The following is a 24396-nucleotide window of genomic DNA, read 5'->3' on the forward strand; positions in this document are numbered from 1 at the left end:
CTTCTACAAAGGACCAGAAATTGAAGAGCTTTTGTAATCTGATCATACTATTAAAAAAATGTGTAATAATGGCATTAAACAAGTATTTCAGAGGCAGTATTTTATTAAACTTCTGTGCAGATAAGGTAGACAGGGGCACTAGCTGAGGTAGGAAAACATCAGAGATGCGCTGCCAGTGCCTGATTGGACACACTGATGTGTTGCCGGCAGGATCGACAGAAAAGTCAATTAACAACCGATTGCCATAGCCATGCTTTGCCAACTGGGCCCCCATGCTCCGAGTCCTCCCTGGCTATTAATGATGCCAGCGCAGTTGCAGACCATCACAGTGTGGACTCTGGGGCCCCTCTGTCCCACGTGGGACCCGGCACTAACAGGTTGCGAGGCCCGAACAACATTCTCATCTTAGCCCTCAACAGTGTTGCCGGGTGGGCCGGCAGAAAAATAAATTGATTTTGCTCACTGGGCCCCTTGGATCCCCTCTGGGAGCTCAATGAAATCCAATAGGTCTTGTCTTTGAAACCTGTTTGCTCTACCAAAGTTGGGGGGGGGGGACGTTGGACTCAGGTGTAAGGGCAATGGAGGTGCAGTTGGGGGAGGGATGGGATGGGGTGGGAAAATTCAAAGCAGCCAACAAGAGAGAGGAATACTGTGGAATCGAGAGGAGCATTCAAATGAATGAGTGCAACACGGAGCATAGAAGAGGAAAAGAAGCACTCAGGTGATAGAGCAACACGGAGCTGCTCCCATGCTTTAGATGATTTTGTGCACAAGGATTATCAGTGCACACTGCAATATTGTGATACTACTTCTGTGCGCCTACTGCTCATACCACACACCTGTACTATTTGCAAGGAAGCTTGGATTGCACATAAAAATGTATGTTCCACCTCTTCTATTTCAAACACAGTTTTCAACTTTCCCAATTCCATGCAAGCATGTGTGTATAGCTCATCCAGTTGTTTTGTTTTTGCTCTTTAGTTCTTCAAGTTGCGAATTTACCAGGATAAAATATAGAACTACAATATAAAGAGGCCCCAACAACACGGAACTCGTAATTTTAATTACGCACTGCAGCAGAGAAGATAGAGCGCCTTCTCATCTGCAAAATTACGAGTCAACAGTCAGCTGACTTGACGCATGTCCCCGGTCGTGATCTGTGGAAGGCTAAAGCACACACAGTGACATAGTTGGGTCACAGCTGAGCTGGCAGCCACAGACGAGCGCTGCAGTGTACTTATTTCAAAAACTATATTACTCTGAGCCCAAATGAAACCATTACTCTGAAGTGCTCACTATCTGCGCGCCGCTACCTTCCCAGTCCCGCAGGCATTGCAGTCAGTGGCACAGATGAGTTTAGCTCTCGAACATAGTTTAGAGTCAGCCATCAGTATTTTACTCGCTGACTTGACAGAAGCACCTCTACAGCAGGTGCTGTAATTGTTTTAATATACAGGTGGCTGGTACTTACTTTGAGCCGCGGACGAGAGTCCGGTCGCAGGACTGGGAAAGCAAAGCAGTGAGCCTCAGAGGACCGGCCGGGCCTGCGCACTATTTAATTAATGAAGAGGCTCAGTCAGAGTCTGAGGCCCGGCCTGGGCCTGCGCATGCACAGCAGTTGCGCACCATTAAATTAAATAAAGAGAGAGGCATACCTCTGAGACCCGGCCGGGGCCCGCAGGGGCTGTTTGTGCCGTGCGCACTGCGCACCACTATTTCATTTATTAAGAGGCCGGACACGCCCTTTACTTCATGATGAAGTGAGGGGCCCCCCAGAGCTCAGAGGCCCCCCGCAATGCGGGGACTGCGGGGGGCCTCTGTTACGCCCCTGTGAAGGGCAGAAGAGGCACGAACCTCGAGACAGAGCCTCACGCGCGCCGTCGCTGCCAAGCCATTGCCCGGTCGGTCGGAGGCCGCCAAATCCTGCCAGGTGGCCGCCACAGTGATACTAGATCCGAATCCGATCCTGGCTCGGTGACCGGTCGGTCGTCGTGGCGGCCCCTCGGGTTTGGCGGCCCTGTGCAGGTGCACAGTTTGCACATGCCTTGGGCCGGCCCTGGTCAGAGGGTGGAGTTGGAGTCAGAGGGTGGAGTTGGAGTCGGAGGGTGGAGTCGGAGGTTGGAGTTTAAGTTGGAGGGTGGAGTTGAAATTGGAGGGTGGAGTTGAAGTTGGAGGGTGGAGGTGAAGTTGGAGGGTGGAGGTGGAGTCGGATGGTGGAGGGTGGAGGGTGGATTTGGAGTTGGAGGTGGAGTTGGAGGGTGGAGGTGGAGGGTTGATTTGGAGTTGGAGGGGGGAGTTGGAGGGTGGAGGGGTAGTTGGAGGGTGGAGGGGGGAGTTGGAGTTGGAGTTGCAGGGTGGAATTGCATTCAGTCAAAAAATAAAACGTGTCTAACACGAAGAAGGTTAATCAGTGGTGTGCCACGATTTCTGTACGCAGTTTATGCCAAGCATGTGGGTCTGCAAAGGTTATCGGGGAATACAACAGGACGGAAAATCCTCTTGTCCATTTAAAAAAGTGCTTGATCTGTAAGTAAAACGAAATGTAAGCCATTTACTCCTACACAACAGAAAGTCTATGTGAAGTTGTGCCCGCATTTAGAGCACTTCCATAATGGGTGCATGGTCTTCCCTGGTCATTCACCTGTTCTTTAAATTTTAAGAAAAATTAGCAATGTCCTATAAAAGAGCAGCTATCTAATGAAAAACTGTTGGTGAATTAAATGTTCTACATGCCTCACGCAAAGCATAAGTGGACCACTCCCGCCAATACATCTTTAGTTAACATCCGAAGCTGGAGATGGGCGTGCTGTGTGTAAGAAATACTGTGTGAGTATATGCGTGTTGGAGCAATGTACATGGCATGAACTGACCCTCTGGAGAGATGTCCGATTACCGTCTAGTCCGATGCCTACGTAGGACTTCATAGCTCTCAAGTGGCACCAGGTCATGTGCAAAACCTTTAATCGGTCATACTTTTTTACCGAAAGCACGAGCACGTAGGCAGTTTATGCAATGGCCAGGGTTCTTATCATAGGGATTAGTGGTGCTCTGCAAATATTTTCCGAAAATGCCTTTAAGGCTCGGTCAATTGTAGTGCTGGTGCTACAGGAAAGGGGCGACCCTTCCAACCCCCTTGGGGATGCTGTTTACACAACACCTAAAATTTGAAACGCAATCCTATGCACACACAAGAGTTCCATATAAGATACATAAATTATTAAAACATGCAACAACATCAAAAAACTCGGTCCAATCTTCTTGTTTGTGAAGTTTTTTTCTCTTTTTAATACTCGAGTTACACCACGCCAGCCGACACGTGTTTCGTCAAAACAAATGTTGCTTTGACTCTTCAGGGCTGGAGAGTAAAACAAAATATAAACACACCTGAATATTCTGGCCAGAATATCCGTTTCGTTAGCCATTTCATGATGGCCTTGTGTATCACAACATTACATTGCCTCTCATTACTATTAAAAAATTATTGTCTGTAGGTATACTACCCAACATGTGGAAAGCTTGAGATACTTCTAATCTCTCATGCAAATTTATGAAAATATGAGCCTATGCTCAATACATTACAACTTGATACAAGAATTCATCTATTATTAGTGTGAATTCTGGTGCTCATGCAGGAAAATGAGAAAAGTGATCAGTGACATCGACATCATTCCTCCGTCACGTATATTTATTGCAATTTAGTTCGAAGTCAGTAATTGTGCCACAAAGATAAAGTATAGAGACCAAGGAACCTACGAGTGACCTGGTTATAAAGAAAAGTGCAGTTAAAAAATGTAAAACCATATCCCTGTATGAAGAAGTGTTTCGTCATGCGACAACGGTCTCTAGAAGGCATGCTGGTACATACCTGCCTTCTAATCAAGGCTTAGGTTGTCTTTCCTGCATGTAATGAACGAAATATGTCACAGAAATAATCCACTAATTTGGGGATTTAAGAGTCTTCAATATACTCAGTAGATTGGTATTTAAGTAAAACTGAAGCTTACCGCTTGACCGGTGATAATTCCAACCCGGTAAGGGTATCTGTATGAATTCCAGTTTGGACGGGGCTTGGTTAAATTAATTCCTGTGGGTCAAGGGCCAATGCCAGAAGAATGAAAAAAAGAAAAGAAAAGGGGAATCAATGATCTGATTACACTGTGTCCAAAAAAAGGGTGGAGTAAGAAGACAATCCTACTTAAACTACCAACCACTAAGGTCATTACCGTACACGTTTAACCAATCACTGGGCGCTTGAATTTAAAAGGCAAAAAATACTGCCACGGTCCCCACCAAAGTGGAAAAGTTTTACAGAAATTCAAACTCACTATGAGATTTACTGGCCCTATTCTACCAAATAGACGCCAAATGGCAACACTTTAAGTATACAGTTCCTCACCTGGACACTAAATTGCCAGTGTTTGGCCGTACTATAGTTGAGGAACAGAGCAGGGATCTAAATCACTGACAATTTTATATGCCTGTGAATAAATTCAAAGAAACACCTATTAGACAATTCTGATGGCGCTACTATGACTTGCTCACCGCCCCACCATGCAGGACTTACCGCCCCACCATGCAGGACTTACTTAGGTTTTTGTCACTAATATTAATACTGGTGTTCCGTTTTCTAGAAAATAATGTATAATTGTCCCTCGCAGAACTCCTGTAAAAAGCGAGATATTGCCGTGAAAAAACTGCTCCCTTCCACTGCTTCAATCTAGTCGCCCCGCTATGCAGGACTTACTTTGATTTACGTTTATACTTCACCATCCATATCCGGTTTTCTAGAATGTGAGCCCACTTCGTAGGAACCTGTAAGTAGCCAGAAATTACAGTCGGTAAACTGCCCCCTCTCGAATAATCTTAATCAACTACACCCCCAATTCTGTCCATATCACAGACCTGCTCTGTCTTCCTGCTGCGAATCCGGCATTCTCTCTCGACGGTGACTGCAAATGCGGGACTCGTAGCCTCGCGCATGCGTTATAACAATGCCCCGTTTCAAACGCTAGACCGTAACAATGACTTCCGCTTGGTGTTCATTGCGGAATTATGGTAAACACTAGACCGTGCGAATGCCCCCCGCTTTGGATTTCTTACGGAATTATAGTAAACACTGGACCGTAAAAAATTACTTCCGCTTTATATTCATTCTGGGATTGTCTGAAAATCCCGAGTACGATCAAATTGTTTGAAAGTGTGCGCTCCTATGTTTCTTGTACTTCAGAGTATCTCTGTGGGTCAGTCAACACGGTCGCTGAATACGCCTTGGTACGAAAAATCCCCTTAATGAATTCTCAGGTAATGTGTGTGACACCAAAGTGTGGTGTGTGGCCCAAGACAATTCCTGAGTCTATATGTCCATCGATCTGTATCTTAAAACCCACCCATTGTGAGTCATTTGTGACATAGAGTGACAAATTGAATAATATATATATATCGTTATTTCTATTGGTAACATTATATTGCCGGATTACGTACAAAAGGACATACATTTTCATATTTAGAGTACCCCCTCCAGTCTTGGTTGGGTTACACATTGGCCAATACACATTATATATTGCTTTATGCTTCCATTCTAAGTTAGACAGTTCCTTGGTCTCTATACTTTATCTTTGTGGCACTGATTTTAGTCACTACTACAATTACTGACTTCGAACTAAATTGCAATAAATATACGTGACGGAGGAATGATGTCGATGTCACTGATCACTTTTCTCATTTTCCTGCATGAGCACCAGAATTCACACGAGCACGTAGGCACGCTTTAATAATGTAAACAAAACTAGGATGCAGAGGGGTTGATTAACAGGGTGAAAGTATCAGTTATGGGGGTATCAGGACACTTGGCAGTACTTCTTCCCTGGGCAGGAGAAAAGAGCTCAGAGTACCAGCGGCTGGAGAGTTGCACCGGCCGTATGCGAGATGCCATCCCGCGCAGCTACCAACTGAAGAATGTGGACGACGGCACAAATTTACCTTAGAGCACCCATACTTTGGGAACTAGTGAGAATCCAAAATGCAGCTCCCAGAAGGCTGCTCAGCCTTCTAATGCGGGTCCACGTCACACCAGATAAATTCCATTTAAAGCATTTAAGTCTAACCATACTCCCGGTCACACATCTTCCCAGTGCTCTGTCCAAACGGGAAACCAAGCATGGCGGAAAGAGAAATAAAAAATAAAGTCCGGCATGAATCATCTATCTCGAACTCACCCATCAAAGCGAAAGGAGATCTCTCTGGTACACTGGACACGATATTAAAGAAATTAGCGGATGTGCATGAACTAGCTACATCGACTAAATGCAATACTGACTCTATGCAGCTTGAACTTACCGCTATCCGTGCAGACATGAACTCCATGAGCCTACGGATGAGCGAGGCAGAACAAAGGATAAGCGACAATGAAGATAAAACCAAGAGTAATGAGAGGATCACCCAGCACCTACAATCCACCACCAAAGACCTGAAACGCCAGACTGCCGAATTGGAGGACCGCAATAGAAGAGGTAATATTCGTATATTTGGTATACCAGAAGAATCAGAGAAGGATGCAGACTCCTGTGTGGCCTTTCTGGAGGCATGGATCCCAACAGTAACCGGGATCGAATTCATGGCCTAGAATTGGATAGGGCCCACAGAATGCCGACATTCCGCCAGCAAAATACAAGAGGTCCCCGCCCTCTTATATGCAAACCACTTAGGTACCAACATACAGAAGCCATCCTACAATACGCAAGGAAAAACCACCATGTTGTTTGGGAAGGTCACCGCATTATATTTACCCAGGACTATTCCAAAGGGACTGTGGAATTAAGGAAAGGATTCCTTGCCCTGTGTGATAGTTGAGAGCTAGAGGTGTCCAATTTTCCTTTGCAGGCCCAGCCAGGTTCAGGATTGTTGATAAAGGAAGACCACGTTTCTTCTCTGACCCACATGACTTAGCTTGCTATCTGGAGGATTCACAACAGCTCGCAATGGACTTCTCTGGTGGTCCTTCCAATAAAAGAAAAACGGAAACCCATGAAGCGGACAATCGTGATCAGTAGGAAGCTGTCCGGAACTTTTTTACCAAGCTATGCCACAAGAAGCGGACTGAGCGCGAGAGGTCGGTGCCATACTTATCACTCGGAGGGAGAGTGACGAGACCTTGCCATGCAGGTTCCTTCTTAAGGTTCCTTCCTAAGTTTTTTAAAAGTTGATTAACGGGAGCAATCCCAATAAATTGTATTTATCGAGGTAACCATCCCGTTATTAGTCTAGAAGTTAGAATTTAGAATCTAGACCAGCCAGTACCTAGTATTGGGAACCTGATATTTAGGCCATCAGGCCTCTGACCTGGAACTTGCTAGTTGTAGGACAGTTGTTAGTTGAAAGACAGTTCTACCCTAGAGCTTACTCAAACAAGTTACAGATATGTGTCATTGACACTGCCTTAGTTAGCCATTCACTTGTATTCCTGTGTGGAGCACGACAGTACTGCTGTCGCAGCTCCTAAGGTCGACGTTCGGCGGGGGGGGGGAGGGGTGGGGGGCAGGGGGGGAGAGGGGAAGGTCTGGGGGGAGGGGGGGAACGGTGCTCAACAAAGGGATAAGGGAAAGTGGAGAAGTGTGGCTCAAGTGGTTGGAGCGGCAGACCCTGATGCAGAGGTCTGGCCCGGGCCAGGGTTCAATTCCCCGCCTCGGCGGGTCTTGGGCTCAAAATTTCCCCGGACCTGACAATTCTCGCCTCGGTGCCTATTCCAATCATAGAGTCCCACTCTGTAACTCTGGGCAATAGCTTGCTTAATCTCCACAACGGTCCCTCGCAGCGGGATGCCTGGCTTTCACCTTGGGGATGCCCAGTAATGGGTTATCTCGTAGGGGAATACCAGGACGGGTTCCCTAAGCAAGCGCTGGGACGCTTCCGGGCAGCCATGCGCTCTACAAATCAAATTTCATTTCATTTCATTTCAGGGATTGCAAGACTGTAAGTTTGCAGGATTAGTCATTGTTATGACTTTGCTCTGTTTTTATTGCTCTTACCTCAATTTTTCTTTCTTTTTCCTTCTCCTTTTCTCTTCTTCTGACACCACAGACACCTCAGACACTTCACTTGTATGGTACCCACTCCACACACTCCACCACTGGAAACGGAGGAAAAAGCAAACACTTCGGGGCATTCCAGGGTCCTGGCCAGAGCATTACCACACGCTGACACCACACGCCCCTCAACGGGAGTTCTACTTTGTAACCATCCTACCCTAAGATAGCTGCCACCATTTCAACAGTGACCATGATTCCGGATAAAAACCTGGCAGATAGTCTTAACATAGTCTCACTAAATGTGAAGGGGCTTAATCACCCAGTCAAGCGCAAAACAATCTTGGACTATCTTGCTAAAACGAAAGGCGACATTATCATATTACAAGAGACCAAACTTAGCAAAGAAGACGCAGACTTATTTAAACAATACTGGACCTCCCACACGCTGTGCTCTCCGGCTGTCCAAAAAAAGAGGGGTGTAATCACCCTTATTGCTAAAAAATCAAACTTAACACTGATCTCACATACCACTGACAGTGATGGTAGGCTATGCATAGCTCACCTACAAAGAGACGAGGACCATATACACTTGGTGAATATTTATGGGCCAAATACAGACTCCCCACGAGTTCTGGGACTACACTTCCAAACAAATGGAAAACATCCCTCAAGATGAACTATTAGTGGTGGGTGGGGACTTCAACCTCCCCCTGGACCCATTATTAGACAATCAAAATGTGTGTATCATCCCTCACGGTCCCACGATGCATTACTACAGCTATGTACTAAATACCACCTACATGACTCATGGCGACTACAAAACCCGGACGGACGCGAGTACACCTTCTACTCGCCACCTCATAACTCTTACTCAAGAATTGACTATTTATTACTCTCAAGCCCCTATACACACCTCATAGAAGAAACAGGAATAGCCCCAAAATTGGTCTCGAACCATTCATGTATCCACATGAAGATAGCCGGTTCACAAACCTTTATGCCCCCAAAACGCTGGCGGCTTAATGAGGAAATCTTAATGATCCCAGAAAATAGAAGCAAGATAGAGAGTGCGATTTATGAGTACTTCGAACAGCAAGATGCTGATCTAGCGACAATTTGGGACGCCTTTAAGGCCACAATAAGAGGCATCCTCATAGGGATCAGGGCGAGAATTAACAGAGAGCTTAACTCAGAACTAGACACCCTGGAGAAAGAGGTTAAAAGACTAGAGATTTTACATTCCTCTAACTTAAACGACAAACTTACGGTAGATCGCTTGACTAATCTGAAATACAAATATAATGCCATACTAAGTAAGCGTGCAGGAGTATGGGTCAACAAATTTAAAGCACAAAAACTCTGCGACGGGAACAAGGCCGGAAAACCTCTAGCGTCCTACCTTAAACATAAGAGGAAACAATTTCACATTAACTCTATTAAAGACCAAACTAGTAATACACACACCAAACAGAAAGATATCCTACGCACCTTCCAAATATTTTACGAAGACCTCTAAAAAAATAAGCTGCAGTTCAATGTGGAGGCGTGCTCAAACTATTTAAAATCTATTCACCTACCTCAAGTCTCAGAGGAGGACAAAGAAAGACTAAGAGCCCCGATCACAACCGAAGAAATCTCAAACGCGGTCAAATCGCTGAAAAATAATAAGGCACCAGGCCCGGACGGGTTTACAGCTAATTTTTATAAGACATTTGAATCCCCACTCAACCCCGTCCTTCTAAACCTGTTCCAATCCTTCATGACAAAAGGTAGTGTCACCCCCACGATGAGTGAAGCAACCATCATTGTGATACCCAAAGAAGGGAAGGACCCATTACTAACGAAAAATTACAGGCCTATTTCCCTTATAAACCTGGACTGTAAAATTTACGCGAAAATATTGGCTTTCAGACTTAACTATATCCTACCTACCTTGATCAGCTATTCCCAGATGGGCTTTCTAAAGAACCGCCTATCTAACGACAATACGAGACTCTTATGCCACGTTTTAGAAAAGTCCAAAATCTCAGACTCTCCCGCGGTGGCAATCACCCTTGACGCAGAGAAGGCGTTTGACAGAGTAACGTGGCCTTTTCTGCGCCAATGCATGCAAATATTTAACTTGGGAGATGAATATATTAACATGGTTATGGCCTTATACGCCCGCCCATCCGCAAGAATCGCTATCAATAGCTCCCTATCTGAACCATTTCAACTGGAGCAAGGGACCAGACAGAGCTGCCCACTCTCGCCGGCGCTGTTCTTATTGGCCCTGGAACCACTCCTCAGGGAAATTAAACAAAACCAAAACATTGCCGGCATACCCTTTGGCTCCACGACCGTGAAATTAGCAGCCTATGCGGATGAAATCTTGATAGTCACAGAACAACCTGACACCTCCTTTGAGGCACTGATGTCATCTATCGAAACTTACTCCCTACATTCGGGCTACAAGCTGAACACGGAAAAGTCCGAAGTAAAACCTCTGAATATCTTTACCAACCGAGAGATGTTAGGCGCTTCCGGTCTCGGCTGGCAGAGCAGCTTCATCAAGTACCTCGGGATAGAATTTGGTAGTTCCACACTTGAGACGCTCCAACAGAACGAAGTCGCGACCCTCGAGAAAATTAAGAAACAACTAGACGGTTGGTCACCACGTTTCATCACCTGGTGGGGTAGAATCGAGACCATTAAAATGATGACTGCGCCCTAAGTTAATTATTTAATATCTATGCTACCCCTAACGCTGTCTCACGAATTCCACTACAAACTTGATAGGATGCTCTCAAATTTCATTTGGAAAGAGAAGAAAGCAAGGATTAGCTTACAGAAACTCAGGATGGCCAAATCACTTGGCGGTGTCAACCTTCCAGATTTTAAAAGATACCTAACGGCCTTCTTAGCCAAACAAGGCTCATATTGGCTCTCCCCCCCTGATGGGTATTCACCTGTGTGGCTGGAGATTGAAAAGGCCCTCCTGGGGGACTCCCCGCCATTATCAGCACTGTCAATTAAAACAAACCAAATCTCTTGCTCTAAATCAATATTTATTAATACTAGGCTGGCATTAATTAAAACGGATAAAATGCTGAACGTGTCAATACGTGGATCTAGATGGGAACCGATTTGGGTAACCCGAGGATTACATACAAGGGCAAAACATTACACAACCTCTCCTGGATCGAAAAAGGTGTACACTTCCCGTACCAACTTTGTGAAGGGGAGTATCCCCTTCCCTTCTCCGACATACAATTGAGATACGGGATTGAATCCTCGGACTTCTACACCTTTCTAATCATAAAATCAGCCATCATCAAAGCAAATCTATACGCCACTACACCATCCTTGCCATCATATTTCTCTAGGAGAAAATTACAAAAAACAATTTGATGGACAGAATGTAGATCAATGTCTTACATTCACCCCAGTACAAGGATCTGGGCCTAAATCCATCGTTTTTTGCACTCCACACCACCCTGGGTCAGATAATGGCTATATGCAAATCAGCTCTGACCCTGTGCCCCATGGGAACAGTCCAGTCCGAACTACAACAGCCATATCTTTCCCAGACCGGAATCAAGCATCTGAGGACCGGACCGGTTTCGAGGTAACACCTCTCATCAGCCCGGCTAGCTTGACTCCAGTGGTGTGGAGGCTCTGGGACCCACGTCTGAGCTACCCCAGTACACTCAGGGAGAAAATTACAAAAAACAATTTGATGGACAGAATGTAGATCAATGTCTTACATTCACCCCAGTACAAGGATCTGGGCCTAAATCCATCGTTTTTTGCACTCCACACCACCCTGGGTCAGATAATGGCTATATGCAAATCAGCTCTGACCCTGTGCCCCATGGGAACAGTCCAGTCCGAACTACAACAGCCATATCTTTCCCAGACCGGAATCAAGCATCCGAGGACCGGACCGGTTTCGAGGTAACACCTCTCATCAGCCCGGCTAGCTTGACTCCAGTGGTGTGGAGGCTCTGGGACCCACGTCTGAGCTACCCCAGTACACTCAGGGAGAAAATTACAAAAAACAATTTGATGGACAGAATGTAGATCAATGTCTTACATTCACCCCAGTACAAGGATCTGGGCCTAAATCCATCGTTTTTTGCACTCCACACCACCCTGGGTCAGATAATGGCTATATGCAAATCAGCTCTGACCCTGTGCCCCATGGGAACAGTCCAGTCCGAACTACAACAGCCATATCTTTCCCAGACCGGAATCAAGCATCCGAGGACCGGACCGGTTTCGAGGTAACACCTCTCATCAGCCCGGCTAGCTTGACTCCAGTGGTGTGGAGGCTCTGGGACCCACGTCTGAGCTACCCCAGTACACTCAGGGAGAAAATTACAAAAAACAATTTGATGGACAGAATGTAGATCAATGTCTTACATTCACCCCAGTACAAGGATCTGGGCCTAAATCCATCGTTTTTTGCACTCCACACCACCCTGGGTCAGATAATGGCTATATGCAAATCAGCTCTGACCCTGTGCCCCATGGGAACAGTCCAGTCCGAACTACAACAGCCATATCTTTCCCAGACCGGAATCAAGCATCCGAGGACCGGACCGGTTTCGAGGTAACACCTCTCATCAGCCCGGCTAGCTTGACTCCAGTGGTGTGGAGGCTCTGGGACCCACGTCTGAGCTACCCCAGTACACTCAGGGAGAAAATTACAAAAAACAATTTGATGGACAGAATGTAGATCAATGTCTTACATTCACCCCAGTACAAGGATCTGGGCCTAAATCCATCGTTTTTTGCACTCCACACCACCCTGGGTCAGATAATGGCTATATGCAAATCAGTTCTGACCCTGTGCCCCATGGGAACAGTCCAGTCCGAACTACAACAGCCATATCTTTCCCAGACCGGAATCAAGCATCCGAGGACCGGACCGGTTTCGAGGTAACACCTCTCATCAGCCCGGCTAGCTTGACTCCAGTGGTGTGGAGGCTCTGGGACCCACGTCTGAGCTACCCCAGTACACTCAGGGAGAAAATTACAAAAAACAATTTGATGGACAGAATGTAGATCAATGTCTTACATTCACCCCAGTACAAGGATCTGGGCCTAAATCCATCGGTTTTTTGCACTCCACACCACCCTGGGTCAGATAATGGCTATATGCAAATCAGCTCTGACCCTGTGCCCCATGGGAACAGTCCAGTCCGAACTACAACAGCCATATCTTTCCCAGACCGGAATCAAGCATCCGAGGACCGGACCGGTTTCGAGGTAACACCTCTCATCAGCCCGGCTAGCTTGACTCCAGTGGTGTGGAGGCTCTGGGACCCACGTCTGAGCTACCCCAGTACACTCAGGGAGAAAATTACAAAAAACAATTTGATGGACAGAATGTAGATCAATGTCTTACATTCACCCCAGTACAAGGATCTGGGCCTAAATCCATCGTTTTTTGCACTCCACACCACCCTGGGTCAGATAATGGCTATATGCAAATCAGCTCTGACCCTGTGCCCCATGGGAACAGTCCAGTCCGAACTACAAATGCCATATCTTTCCCAGACCGGAATCAAGCATCCGAGGACCGGACCGGTTTCGAGGTAACACCTCTCATCAGCCCGGCTAGCTTGACTCCAGTGGTGTGGAGGCTCTGGGACCCACGTCTGAGCTACCCCAGTACACTCAGGGAGAAAATTACAAAAAACAATTTGATGGACAGAATGTAGATCAATGTCTTACATTCACCCCAGTACAAGGATCTGGGCCTAAATCCATCGTTTTTTGCACTCCACACCACCCTGGGTCAGATAATGGCTATATGCAAATCAGCTCTGACCCTGTGCCCCATGGGAACAGTCCAGTCCGAACTACAACAGCCATATCTTTCCCAGACCGGAATCAAGCATCCGAGGACCGGACCGGTTTCGAGGTAACACCTCTCATCAGCCCGGCTAGCTTGACTCCAGTGGTGTGGAGGCTCTGGGACCCACGTCTGAGCTACCCCAGTACACTCAGGGAGAAAATTACAAAAAACAATTTGATGGACAGAATGTAGATCAATGTCTTACATTCACCCCAGTACAAGGATCTGGGCCTAAATCCATCGTTTTTTGCACTCCACACCACCCTGGGTCAGATAATGGCTATATGCAAATCAGCTCTGACCCTGTGCCCCATGGGAACAGTCCAGTCCGAACTACAACAGCCATATCTTTCCCAGACCGGAATCAAGCATCCGAGGACCGGACCGGTTTCGAGGTAACACCTCTCATCAGCCCGGCTAGCTTGACTCCAGTGGTGTGGAGGCTCTGGGACCCACGTCTGAGCTACCCCAGTACACTCAGGGAGAAAATTACAAAAAACAATTTGATGGACAGAATGTAGATCAATGTCTTACATTCACCCCAGTACAAGGATCTGGGCCTAAATCCATCGTTTTTTGCACTCCACACCACCCTGGGTCAGATAATGGCTATATGCAAATCAGCTCTGACCCTGTGCCCCATGGGAACAGTCCAGTCCGAACTACAACAGCCATATCTTTCCCAGACCGGAATCAAGCATCCGAGGACCGGATGCTTGATTCCGTTCTGGGAAGGACATGGCTTTTGTAGTTCGGACTGGACTGTTCCCATGGGGCAACAGGGTCAGAGCTGATTTGCATATCGCCATTGTCTAACCCAGGGTGGTGTGGAGTGCAAAAAAACAATGGATTTGGGCCCAGATCTTTTGACTGGGGGAGTGTGTGACATTGATCCACATTCAGTCCATCACTTGTTGTTTTTATCATATTTCTCTAGGCTGAATAGGATAGGCCACCAAGTCTCGAAAATCTATAAACTGCCAGAGCCGAAGCCATCCAAAATGCTCGAACACACTACACAATTTTGGTCCTCTCTCGCCTCCTTCAGTATCTCTGAACAGGACTGGGCCGCAGCGTGGAAGTCTTGCATGTGCCACAAAATAAGCCCTAAGCTATCACAAACCAAGTTCTGGCTCATGCACAGAATCTTCTGGACGCCAGCTCGTCTATACGCACACAACATCACCCCTGATGCCTTTTGCTGGAACTGTAAGCATGCAGAAGGAGATCTAGACCACCTCCTCCTACAATGCGAATGCGTCTCTAACTACTGGAAAAGTATTTTTGATTTTTTTACACAAGCTATTCGCCATTCCAGCGTCCAAAGAACTTCCCTTTCTAGTTTTTGGCTTCACCAAAGCTGAGTGCCTAAATGACCCGGACAGAGCCCTATTAGACCTCCTACTCACTGCGGCCATTTAAGTTGTCCTCAATAATTGGAAAGAGACAAAGAAGGCCAACTTTGCTTGCTGGCTGAACTGGGTGATTAACCTCTGTGGAGCTGACAACATTACCCTACAGCAGTCACCTTGGCGCCCCGCACGAAGGAAGATATGGACTACGCTGGACAACTACTTCAGCGTACATAAAACTCCGTGAAGGACCTAGTCTCCCATACCCACACATTTAGCGTGGTGCTCTCAGGAGGGTGGTACCATTGGGCTCTCCGGTCATCTTGTTGTGTTGTCGTGGTGTTTTCTTTGCTCCCTCTAACTGCTCTCCCCTTACTATCCTCTCTCTCTCTCCTTTCCTACCCCCTTCTCCACTTCTGCTATCCCTTCCTTCTCTTGCTTCTTCACGCTATGACCCTCCATTAATACATTGGGTGTTGGCATAACACTTGGACTCACTTGATTGTGCTTTTACCTATCTTGTCTGCTAAAGTAATTATTGATTGTTCACCATGCCATCAACACTCAGACATAAAGATGTCCAGAGGTACGTTTGCTTATCTGCTGATTGTGCCCACAAGGCACCCCTTTGTCTTGTATCCTTGAAATAATTCAATAAAAACATTTGAGATTAAAAAAAAAGCAACGTGCATAGCTCACTGAGTAATATACAGGAAATGACCACTCTTCCTTCAACTAAACTCCCCACCTTCAGTCAAGGTCCATCTTTGCAGTCAAGACTTGCCCTCACTATTATACAAGTTCGAAAGAGAAGAAGTGACAGGCTTTCATGATTACAGAAGGAATTAAAACACGGCTCCCCTATAATCACAAAAATTCGAGAACCGCCTATGCATCACTCTAGGAATTAGACTCTTGCAACCAGGCATGCATACGCGCTGTGTTTAGAGCTGATGTACTACTTTCAACCCCTTCCACACTGGAGGGACCTACTTCATCCAACAACTTTAGCAACAACTAAGCACACACTCTGAAAAGGGTTCCAAGAACGATGCCGTCATTAGTCTTATGAAGCGCTATACAAATGTGACAGTACAATAATTTTGTAAAATACTTAAAGAAAGCCTAATTAAGGTGTGTTTGAGGATGCAAGGCGACATCATTAAAAAAACACGCATAAAAAGAAAGATGAATACATAGTTTGCTAGAAAACAGCCCGTGGTGCACTTGCACTTGGGATACGCAAGGGACACCCTTCAGCCCATTCCTATCCCCAAGTAACGTGTTGGTCAGTCACCTCACACCTGGCTTTTGGGTGGCTCCAGCCCTGCGTCTTCCTCTTACGTCCGCTTTGCTGTGCGCGCCCGAAGTTTACATGGTGCACAATGGCGGTGTACCGTAGTTTCAATCTCCCCATCTGACTGGTCTCCCCACTCGTTTGAGCGCATGCGTATCAGTAAACGCATGCGCAGAACGCTCTTTCCCTAAATACAGGTATTTTTTATCTCCCGGTGTTCTACCGTTTTAGTGCGCATGCGTCATTTCACGCATGCGCACTAAGTCCTTTGAAACTGAAACTTCCGCGGCAGCGTTTCAAGTACTACCAGTGATGGTGGCAGATAACCAGCCTGTGACCGCTGCGCGCTGCATGGACCAGCACCGGACTTTCATCCCTTGAGAAGCCCATCTGGAGGACAGGAGAGGCTGGTTCAGGTACTGCGCATTGTGTAACTTGTCGGTCATAAAGAGACTTTGTTATAAATGCATCTAACTGCGCTCACCACTTGCATGTCAGTAGGCCGCGTATCTGTAGGCCTCTGGGGCTAGGCAGGCAGTAGCTGTCATGCTCCTCAGAGTCTTTGATAGCACTCGGCTCGGAGAGCACACATGGCAACCTCATGGAAGGCGTCTTCTAGTGCCTCGGTGGCCGCCGCAGTGCTCTGTGTGGTTGCAGATGTGGGGAAGCAGGAGGCAGTAAGCTGAAGGGAAGGCATGTGAGGTCTAACTGCGCAGGATAGAGGGGCTCGTCGCCATTGTAGTTTTGCAAGGATCATGTGGGTGACCCAAATTATCGCAGTACCCAGGTGTTCTGTTTAATCCCTGCTATGCTCAGCCGCAGGGTCTTTTTATTCACAACCTTAGGTAGCTCTCTCCCTAGTGCTCCTTAGTGCAGTCAGCCATCACGCCCACGACACAACCGTGCTAATCCTAAACTTCCATTGGCCTTCAAATGCACATATCACTCTTTCACTCCCTCCGTTTGATTTTAAAAATGCGTCCTAGCAAGTCAGTAATAACTAAGGCCTATAGATAAGACTCAGCCCTCCCTGGCCGTTCGAGGACGGGTGAGCAGAGAAGGACAAGGACTCACTGTCTTTTCCTTCTTACCCAAATCAGACAAGCACATTTTTCACTTATGCACTGACAGCTGATCACTCCCCCTTATTTCCTCTTTTTTTGTCGATCCTCACTTAGTGAAAACACTGACTCTTACCCCTATTTTCTCTCCATTCCTTTATTCTTCCCCCTGTGAAATCGATAAACAAAGCAACATTTTTGGTAGAAATGTCTTTCTAACATTTTTGAATTCCAAAGTTCATCCTCGAGATGGAGAGGAAAAAAGGTTCGAAATATAATCAAATGCCAATAAGACTAAGAAGCTGAAAGTGAAGCAGATAACCCCCCCACCCCCCGGCGTTTCTTTTTCTCCTTTCTTTCTCCCTCTTTTTCTCTTCTTCCTCCCATGTATATGTTATGCTCCATGTAAATATATCTTTTTGTAATAAAAAATTACGGAAATCAAAAACAAGAAACAAGCTAGAGTGATCGCAAAGTGGCCAGATTGGTTTTATTCACACCCAAACACATTAGCGCCACTTTACAGAGTTTGCCAGTTAAACACTACTGTTGTTTTCTGCTCTTTTTGTTTGAAAAGTATTGTTTTCCCCGGGTGGGGAAGTGCAGTATTCATGTAGGTACTCCAATACTTTGTTGATGTGTGGAGTGGTAAACTTTTAATACGATATGTATCTACTTGTTTGCTTACTTTTGTTTAGAAAATGTATACCGCTGCTCTGTTTTCAGGAATGTGTTCTTTATTAACCATACTGCTGTCATGTACTTAACTTATCAAGCAAAAATACTTATTGATTTCTGAATAATGTTATAGCGTTAAGTTTACTATGTTGTTCCTGCTTATATTTGATATGCTTTACGTAATCTTGCATTCACTATGAGTGTTTGCTTTTTCGAGGATGTTACTTTTTTTTCTGGCTGCATATTACTTACTCTTGTCTAGAGCATAATTTGAATTGAGCCTCATCCGGGTACAATTGGGTTGTAGCTGAAAGCACTGCAAGTTTCTCTCAGTGGGGCATTATGGTGTTCAGTAGGAGAAAGGATGTGAGCTGTTGAATTTGGAACTGAGGAATCGTGGTTAAGCCTTCATGACCAGACAATTCTCTGGAGGGAGCACATTTCCATGCTAGAATTTATATGGCTTCACTGGTATTTAGAAGCCCTGCTCTCCTAGCACTAGCAAGTGGACCCTAGTAGTGGAAGTGTGGGTTAACCTTTAAGGCCTATCCACTACAATCCATATTGAAGTTCATCTCCAATTTTCTGGGTAATCCCACGAAGCAGCACTCCCTAGAGCAACAGCGACTGTCGCTGAGATCACAGGACCATTGAAGCCAGTTCGCCTCACCCATTGGTACCGCCATTGTCATTGTTTCCGCAGTAGCAGGGCAACTCACCAGGGATTGGCGATGCAGGATTTGCACACACACCAAACTAAATTTTCAAGCTTCACGCTTCATACCAGAGCACTCTCAACTAATTAGTCAAACGCGGAAGCTTGGAAGAAATTCTAGGTTTTCTGATTTTACATTGCTCATTCAGCCACTGGATGAGCATCTTGTGCCCTCTCACAGTTTACATCAAAGGTTAATGTTAATAATGTGTTTAGTTTGTGGTGCTTTAGTTTACAGTGTGGGCGACAACCAGGAGTCGCATGAAAGCTTGGCTTATTTTTTCTCAAGGGGCCCTCGTGCGGCACCAGAGCCAGGCATCTGGCTCAAGCCTCTAGTGTCCCGCACACTTTTAAGGTTAATTTCGCATCACTTGAACTCAGTGGGAATGTGGATACTGCCAAAGAGGTAGTTGGCTTTGCTGCTTGTGATTAAATTGGGAAATGTAGTTCAGGAAACCAGATTTTTATAGGCAACAGTGTGGTGTTTACTGGCCGCAGTAAAACTGCAGATACTGGTCCTGCCACTGTGGGACTGATCACATACACCCCCCTGTAGTTATGTGGTGTTCTGATATGATGAATTGCTTCACGAAATTCTTCGTACTTGCAATGTTTGTAGATTGTCTGGCATTTTAAGCCACCTTTTTCATTGCTCTAAATTCTCCACTTTTTCCTTTTGATAGTTTAGGACTCCCAGCCATTGCCACCCCGGTTTATTTACTATTTGTTCTGTGCCTGACAAATGGGATATTTGAATGTTGTTGCCATGTTTAGTGCTTCTGTACCCAGGGGGTTGGGACACAGTCCGGAACCGTGGCCTGCTGGTAAATGGATGGTGCATGCATTGTTTTAAATGGAAAACTCTGGAGAAGGGCGCCAGTTGAATAGAGGCCTGGGTGAGGAGGGATATGACTTCTCCGCCATTGGAATGCTTTTCATTGTTTTTTTCCATAGGCTGTACAATACTCTAGTATTTCAGTTGCAAACAGAATTTTTTGAGCAGTTGACTTGCATCAATTGACTTGTCTTTCTCTCTGTGTGTTATAAAGCCTTGGAATGTGTCCATTATTGTTTCCCGGGGCAAGCATGTATTCCTGAATCACACTGCATGACCCAGTGTGTAATAATTTTATAGCTCTTCAATCCCTGATGGCACAGCTTCCAGTATAATGTGCTTCATGGCTAAAAATGTATAAAGTTCCAAAAGCGAGACCTATTGGCTATGCTGATGCTTGTTCACTACAGTGAACTCCACAAAGAGTTGATCACCCACCTGATGGACTTGGGTACAAATCTGTATCGAGGATACACACTCTTGGGCTCCAAGTACTGCACCAGGCAACACATTGTTTCCATCAACAGACATATATAGTTCAGTTATGGTTGAGGGATGCCTGGCTCCCAAGAGGATGTCAATCACCTCTGGAGTGTTCAGCTGTCGCCGCTCATTCTCCATGCATGGACATGGATTTTGCGAATGCCTGGGCTGAGAACCCAGGCCTGCTACTGCAATAGCCGTTCCTCCCGTGGACATAGCCTCATCAGAGGACAGATACTCGAGCACAGGAATTACCTTCTGTGCCCAATTTGGGTCCTCTTGGATAATTTGGACCCAGTTGGTCCTAATATTTTTGAGAACATGAGACAGGAGTGGTATTCTCAAGAAGGCATACAGGAGTCCCACATTCCACCTAAGGCAGAATGCATGTCTGAGTGAGAGATGCCTTTGAAACACTAGTCTGCAGATGTGCTGACATTGCTTGTATTTTACGGTGGCAAACAGAGCAATGGTTATCCCCATTAGTGGAAGAGAACCTGCCCTGGCTCCATGTGTTATTGCCACTCTTGATCCCCCCCCCCCTAGGATCTGTGCCTAATTCTTTCCTCCTTATGCTTGCCTTAAGTTTTCGTTTTTTGCTTCCAATTTCCTTGACTTTTCCTGTTCCTTTTTTGTCTTTTTTTTTTTTTTTTTTTTCTGTTCCTTACATATTTCTCGCCTCTTCCCAATGTTTTTTGCCTCTGCGGCTCCTCCAGCATGGTCCCGCCCTCTCCCTACTAACCCTCTACTTAATAATACTTTGTGCCATATATGCGCGTCCCAACTACGGCCATCCCAGGGACCTTGGACCTCCGGCCTGCCAGTGCAACAGCTCCTCTGCCCTATAGGCACTCAACACAGGCAAGGACAACTGCAAGGGTTCTTAATCTATTCACACACACGGACCTTTTACCTGCTGTCGCCACGCCTTCGCCGAGACCCAGGACCCACCTCAACTCACTGCTACAATTCCACTGCACCCCAAACCCTGAAATGCATCCTCCTCAGTGTCTGTTCCCTCCACATAAACATGGAGGAAATCTGGGATCTCCTCGACCGCACCTCCTCTGATGTCGCCTTCCTCACAGAAACCTGGATAAACGACTCCTCTGGAACTGGTGTTGCAATCGCCATCCCCAAATACTACATCACTCGGAAGGACTGCCCTAGAGGAGGCATTACCATCGCTCACAAATCCAACATCCGACGGAGCACCCACACAGACAGGCCCACATACCTGATGGAACACCTTCACTTCAACATGCAGACCAACCAGGCTACCACCCTCCGAAGCACCCTCATCTATAGACCCCACGCACCTTTTTTACGACTCCATCGCCGACATCATCCCGCAAGCCATCACCTCAACGTATTGCATATAGCTGGGATAACTCCACTCCCACCTTGACAACCTCCAAGATCCTAACTCCTCCTCCCTCCTGGATAACCCCCTCAACATTGGACTCGAACAGATCCTACCAGAACCCACACACTCAAAACCAACATCAACCGCAGACTTCCACACCAGCTCCAACGCAGGAATTGGAACACGGTCCCCAATGACCAGCTCACTGCCTTCCTCAGCAGCTCCACTCCCCCGACACGGATGACAACCCTACTCAGAGTGCATGGGGGACACTCAGTGTTGTGTAAAATACCCCTCACACACCAACAGGCCCCTTGGTGTCATGCTTCATCATCGGGGTCTTCGCATCCCGCTAGAGGGATGCGGCGTGCTGCGACCAGCGACTACGCGGGAGCACTATCAAGGTTGACTATGTGTGGTGTGTGTTAGGTGCAAATGATGGGGTATTAGAAAGTGTGAGTGGGGGATGTAGTGAGGATTAAAAAGTACCTGGCCAGTGGGTTCTTTGAAAAAACTTTATTCGAGACCCCTGGCTGATACTATTAAAAAGAGTGCAAGGTGAGGTCAGTGGTCTTTATTATGGACACTACCTCTGGTGTGCGTCGACCTGTTTCGGAACTCGGTGTTCCTTCAGGACGGGTGCACAACTTCCCAACCCTACTCACGTGTTTTTAAGAAAAAATTTATTTCTCTTAAATTATAAAAAGTGAATATATTTACAGTGAAAAAAAGGCTATTATGTGCCTACAGCGGTTTTCTTTGGATCATGCAGTTGCATGTCCTAAAAAGGAAAAGAAAAAATGAATAAGTTTGGTTTCCACATGGAAATGGCTCAGACAGGTGCAGTCACCTGGAGCCCCAAACGGTTAAATAAACCTGTGAAGAGAAAAACACACACATAACACATAAATGACACACTATCAGATTGTAATGGTTCTGAAAATCATACTCATTGTGACTGTCTTGTCCTGCCTCATGAGCATATCCAGAACGCCAGGGTAGGTAGGTGGAGTTCTAATCTGTGTGGGTAAAGGGTTGATTTCAGTATTTTTACTCACTCATCGGGTTCATGCCTGGTAAATCACCCAAGGATCTCTCTATCTCATACTCACAGAATCCGCCTCGGTCGGCCTTCTTCACCACCCTGTGGTGCTCCGCTGGTAATGCTCAGCATTCAGGGTTGTGGTATATAAGGGCCTCGGGGTGTTCTGTGATTCGTTAATGGCGGATGTGGTGTACAGACCAAATAAGGAACATCCGCCTAAGCGCCTATCATAATCATGGACCTGTTAGTTGAGTACCATGTGTTGTTCTGAGCATGTGGAGTCTGGTAGTGACTGTGGGGCCTCTAAGGCGCATGCGTGTATGTCATAGATGTTACGGTCAGTCGCTATTTCTAGGCGCATGGGTAGATGGAGTACGGTAAGGTATACTGCCATTGTAAATACTATGGGTATAATTAGATGTTATATCGCACTCAGGCTAGCGTGTGTGATGGGTCTGTAAGTAATTTACATAGATTTGTTGACAAGAGAGGTTAATACCCAGGCTTTGCCCTAATATTTACAGATTGATGAGAACCCTTTTGCTCAAAATACGGACTCGTACACAAATTTTATATCCCTCACGGATTTTTTGGTACTAGTTTCATGCAGATAGATGGCCCCAAGGGATATCATCATTTAGGCCTTCAATGTGGGTTCCCAAACGAAATACCCAACGTTGTTCTTTCTGTAAAAGGCCTGTTTCAGATGGCATACATTCAATAACAGTCCAGTGCAGATCATTGACGCAGTGTTGTTGTTCAAGGAAGTGAGAAGCCATCTTTGTGGTTGGTTTTCTGCAGCGTATGTTGCTTTTATGTTCTCCTATTCTTATCTTGACGGGTCGGGAGGTCATACCTATGTACTCAAGGCCACATGGGCATGTTATCATGTAGATAACGTTTTTTGTGTTACAATTAGAGAATTGTCGTTGTTCCCATGATGTACCATTCCTGAAATTTATGATCTTGCTTTTGCGAGTCAGGTGGCAACTACTGCAGTCTCCACAGGGGAAATGTCCTTGTACTCCTATGGTGGCTTGTCTGCCTGTTGGAGTCTGGCGAGGTCTTGTGTGTACCAGTATGTCTTTGATGTTTCTGCCCCTGCGGTGTGCATACAAAGGTTTTTCAAAGTCCAATTGGCCACAGTTGAGTATCCTCCAGTGTTTGTTGATCACTTTCGATACTTCGTTGGACGTAGTTGTGTAGGTTGTGACACATATTGGTCTTTTTATCACTTCCTTATCTTGAGGGTTATCTTCAAGGAGTGCCTCCCTGTGGTTGTTCCTAGCCCTTTTCATTGCCTTGTCAATGGTTCTGACAGGGTATTGTCTCTGTATGAGCTTTGTCTTAAGATCCTTGGCCTGTTTGTTGAATTCGTTCAATTCCGTGCAGTTTCTCCTGAGACGCAGGAATTGTCCATATGGTAAGTTATCCCTGAGATGTCTGGGGTGAAAACTGTCATACCGCAACCAGCCATCGACAAGCAAGAAAGGAACCTAGTAGTTAATCTAACACCGTTGAGACTAACAACGACGCAAGAAAACATATTGAACAAAGGACTGGGTTTTGTACCGACTCACAAACCAGACATATTCAAACTCAACATGGAATTACAGGAGTTCTTTCGGAAACTGAAGCTACAAGCTTTATTTAAAGACAAACCACCACCAGAGGACAAAACAGATACCGGCTTGA

General features: G+C 46.1%; 2 protein-coding genes across 21 annotated transcripts in view; one reads left to right on the forward strand and one right to left on the reverse strand.

The window, feature by feature from the left end:
• The window catches only part of DGKD (diacylglycerol kinase delta), a 1053390-nt gene extending 1036721 nt beyond the window's left edge, over nt 1–16669 (reverse strand). For 6 of the 19 annotated variants that reach the window (XM_086943827.1, XM_086943824.1, XM_086943826.1 and 3 more), the window contains exon 1: nt 16519–16638. In XM_086943827.1, the coding sequence (XP_086799953.1) occupies nt 16519–16638 (120 nt within the window). Of the gene's footprint in view, nt 1–16518 lie in introns of all 19 variants that reach the window. The other 13 variants (XM_086943840.1, XM_086943830.1, XM_086943839.1 and 10 more) reach the window with 8 other exon arrangements.
• Nucleotides 16670–16817: 148 nt separating this feature from the next.
• Nucleotides 16818–24396, forward strand: part of LOC147683404 (uncharacterized) — a 52074-nt gene continuing 44495 nt past the window's right edge. For both annotated transcript variants that reach the window (XM_086944838.1, XM_086944837.1), the window contains exon 1: nt 16818–16934. The gene's annotated coding sequence lies outside the window, so the exon portion shown is untranslated. The remainder of the gene's footprint in view (nt 16935–24396) is intronic.

Source organism: Lissotriton vulgaris, chromosome 11 (assembly GCF_964263255.1).
Source record: "Lissotriton vulgaris chromosome 11, aLisVul1.2, whole genome shotgun sequence".
Taxonomy (NCBI): domain Eukaryota; kingdom Metazoa; phylum Chordata; class Amphibia; order Caudata; family Salamandridae; genus Lissotriton; species Lissotriton vulgaris.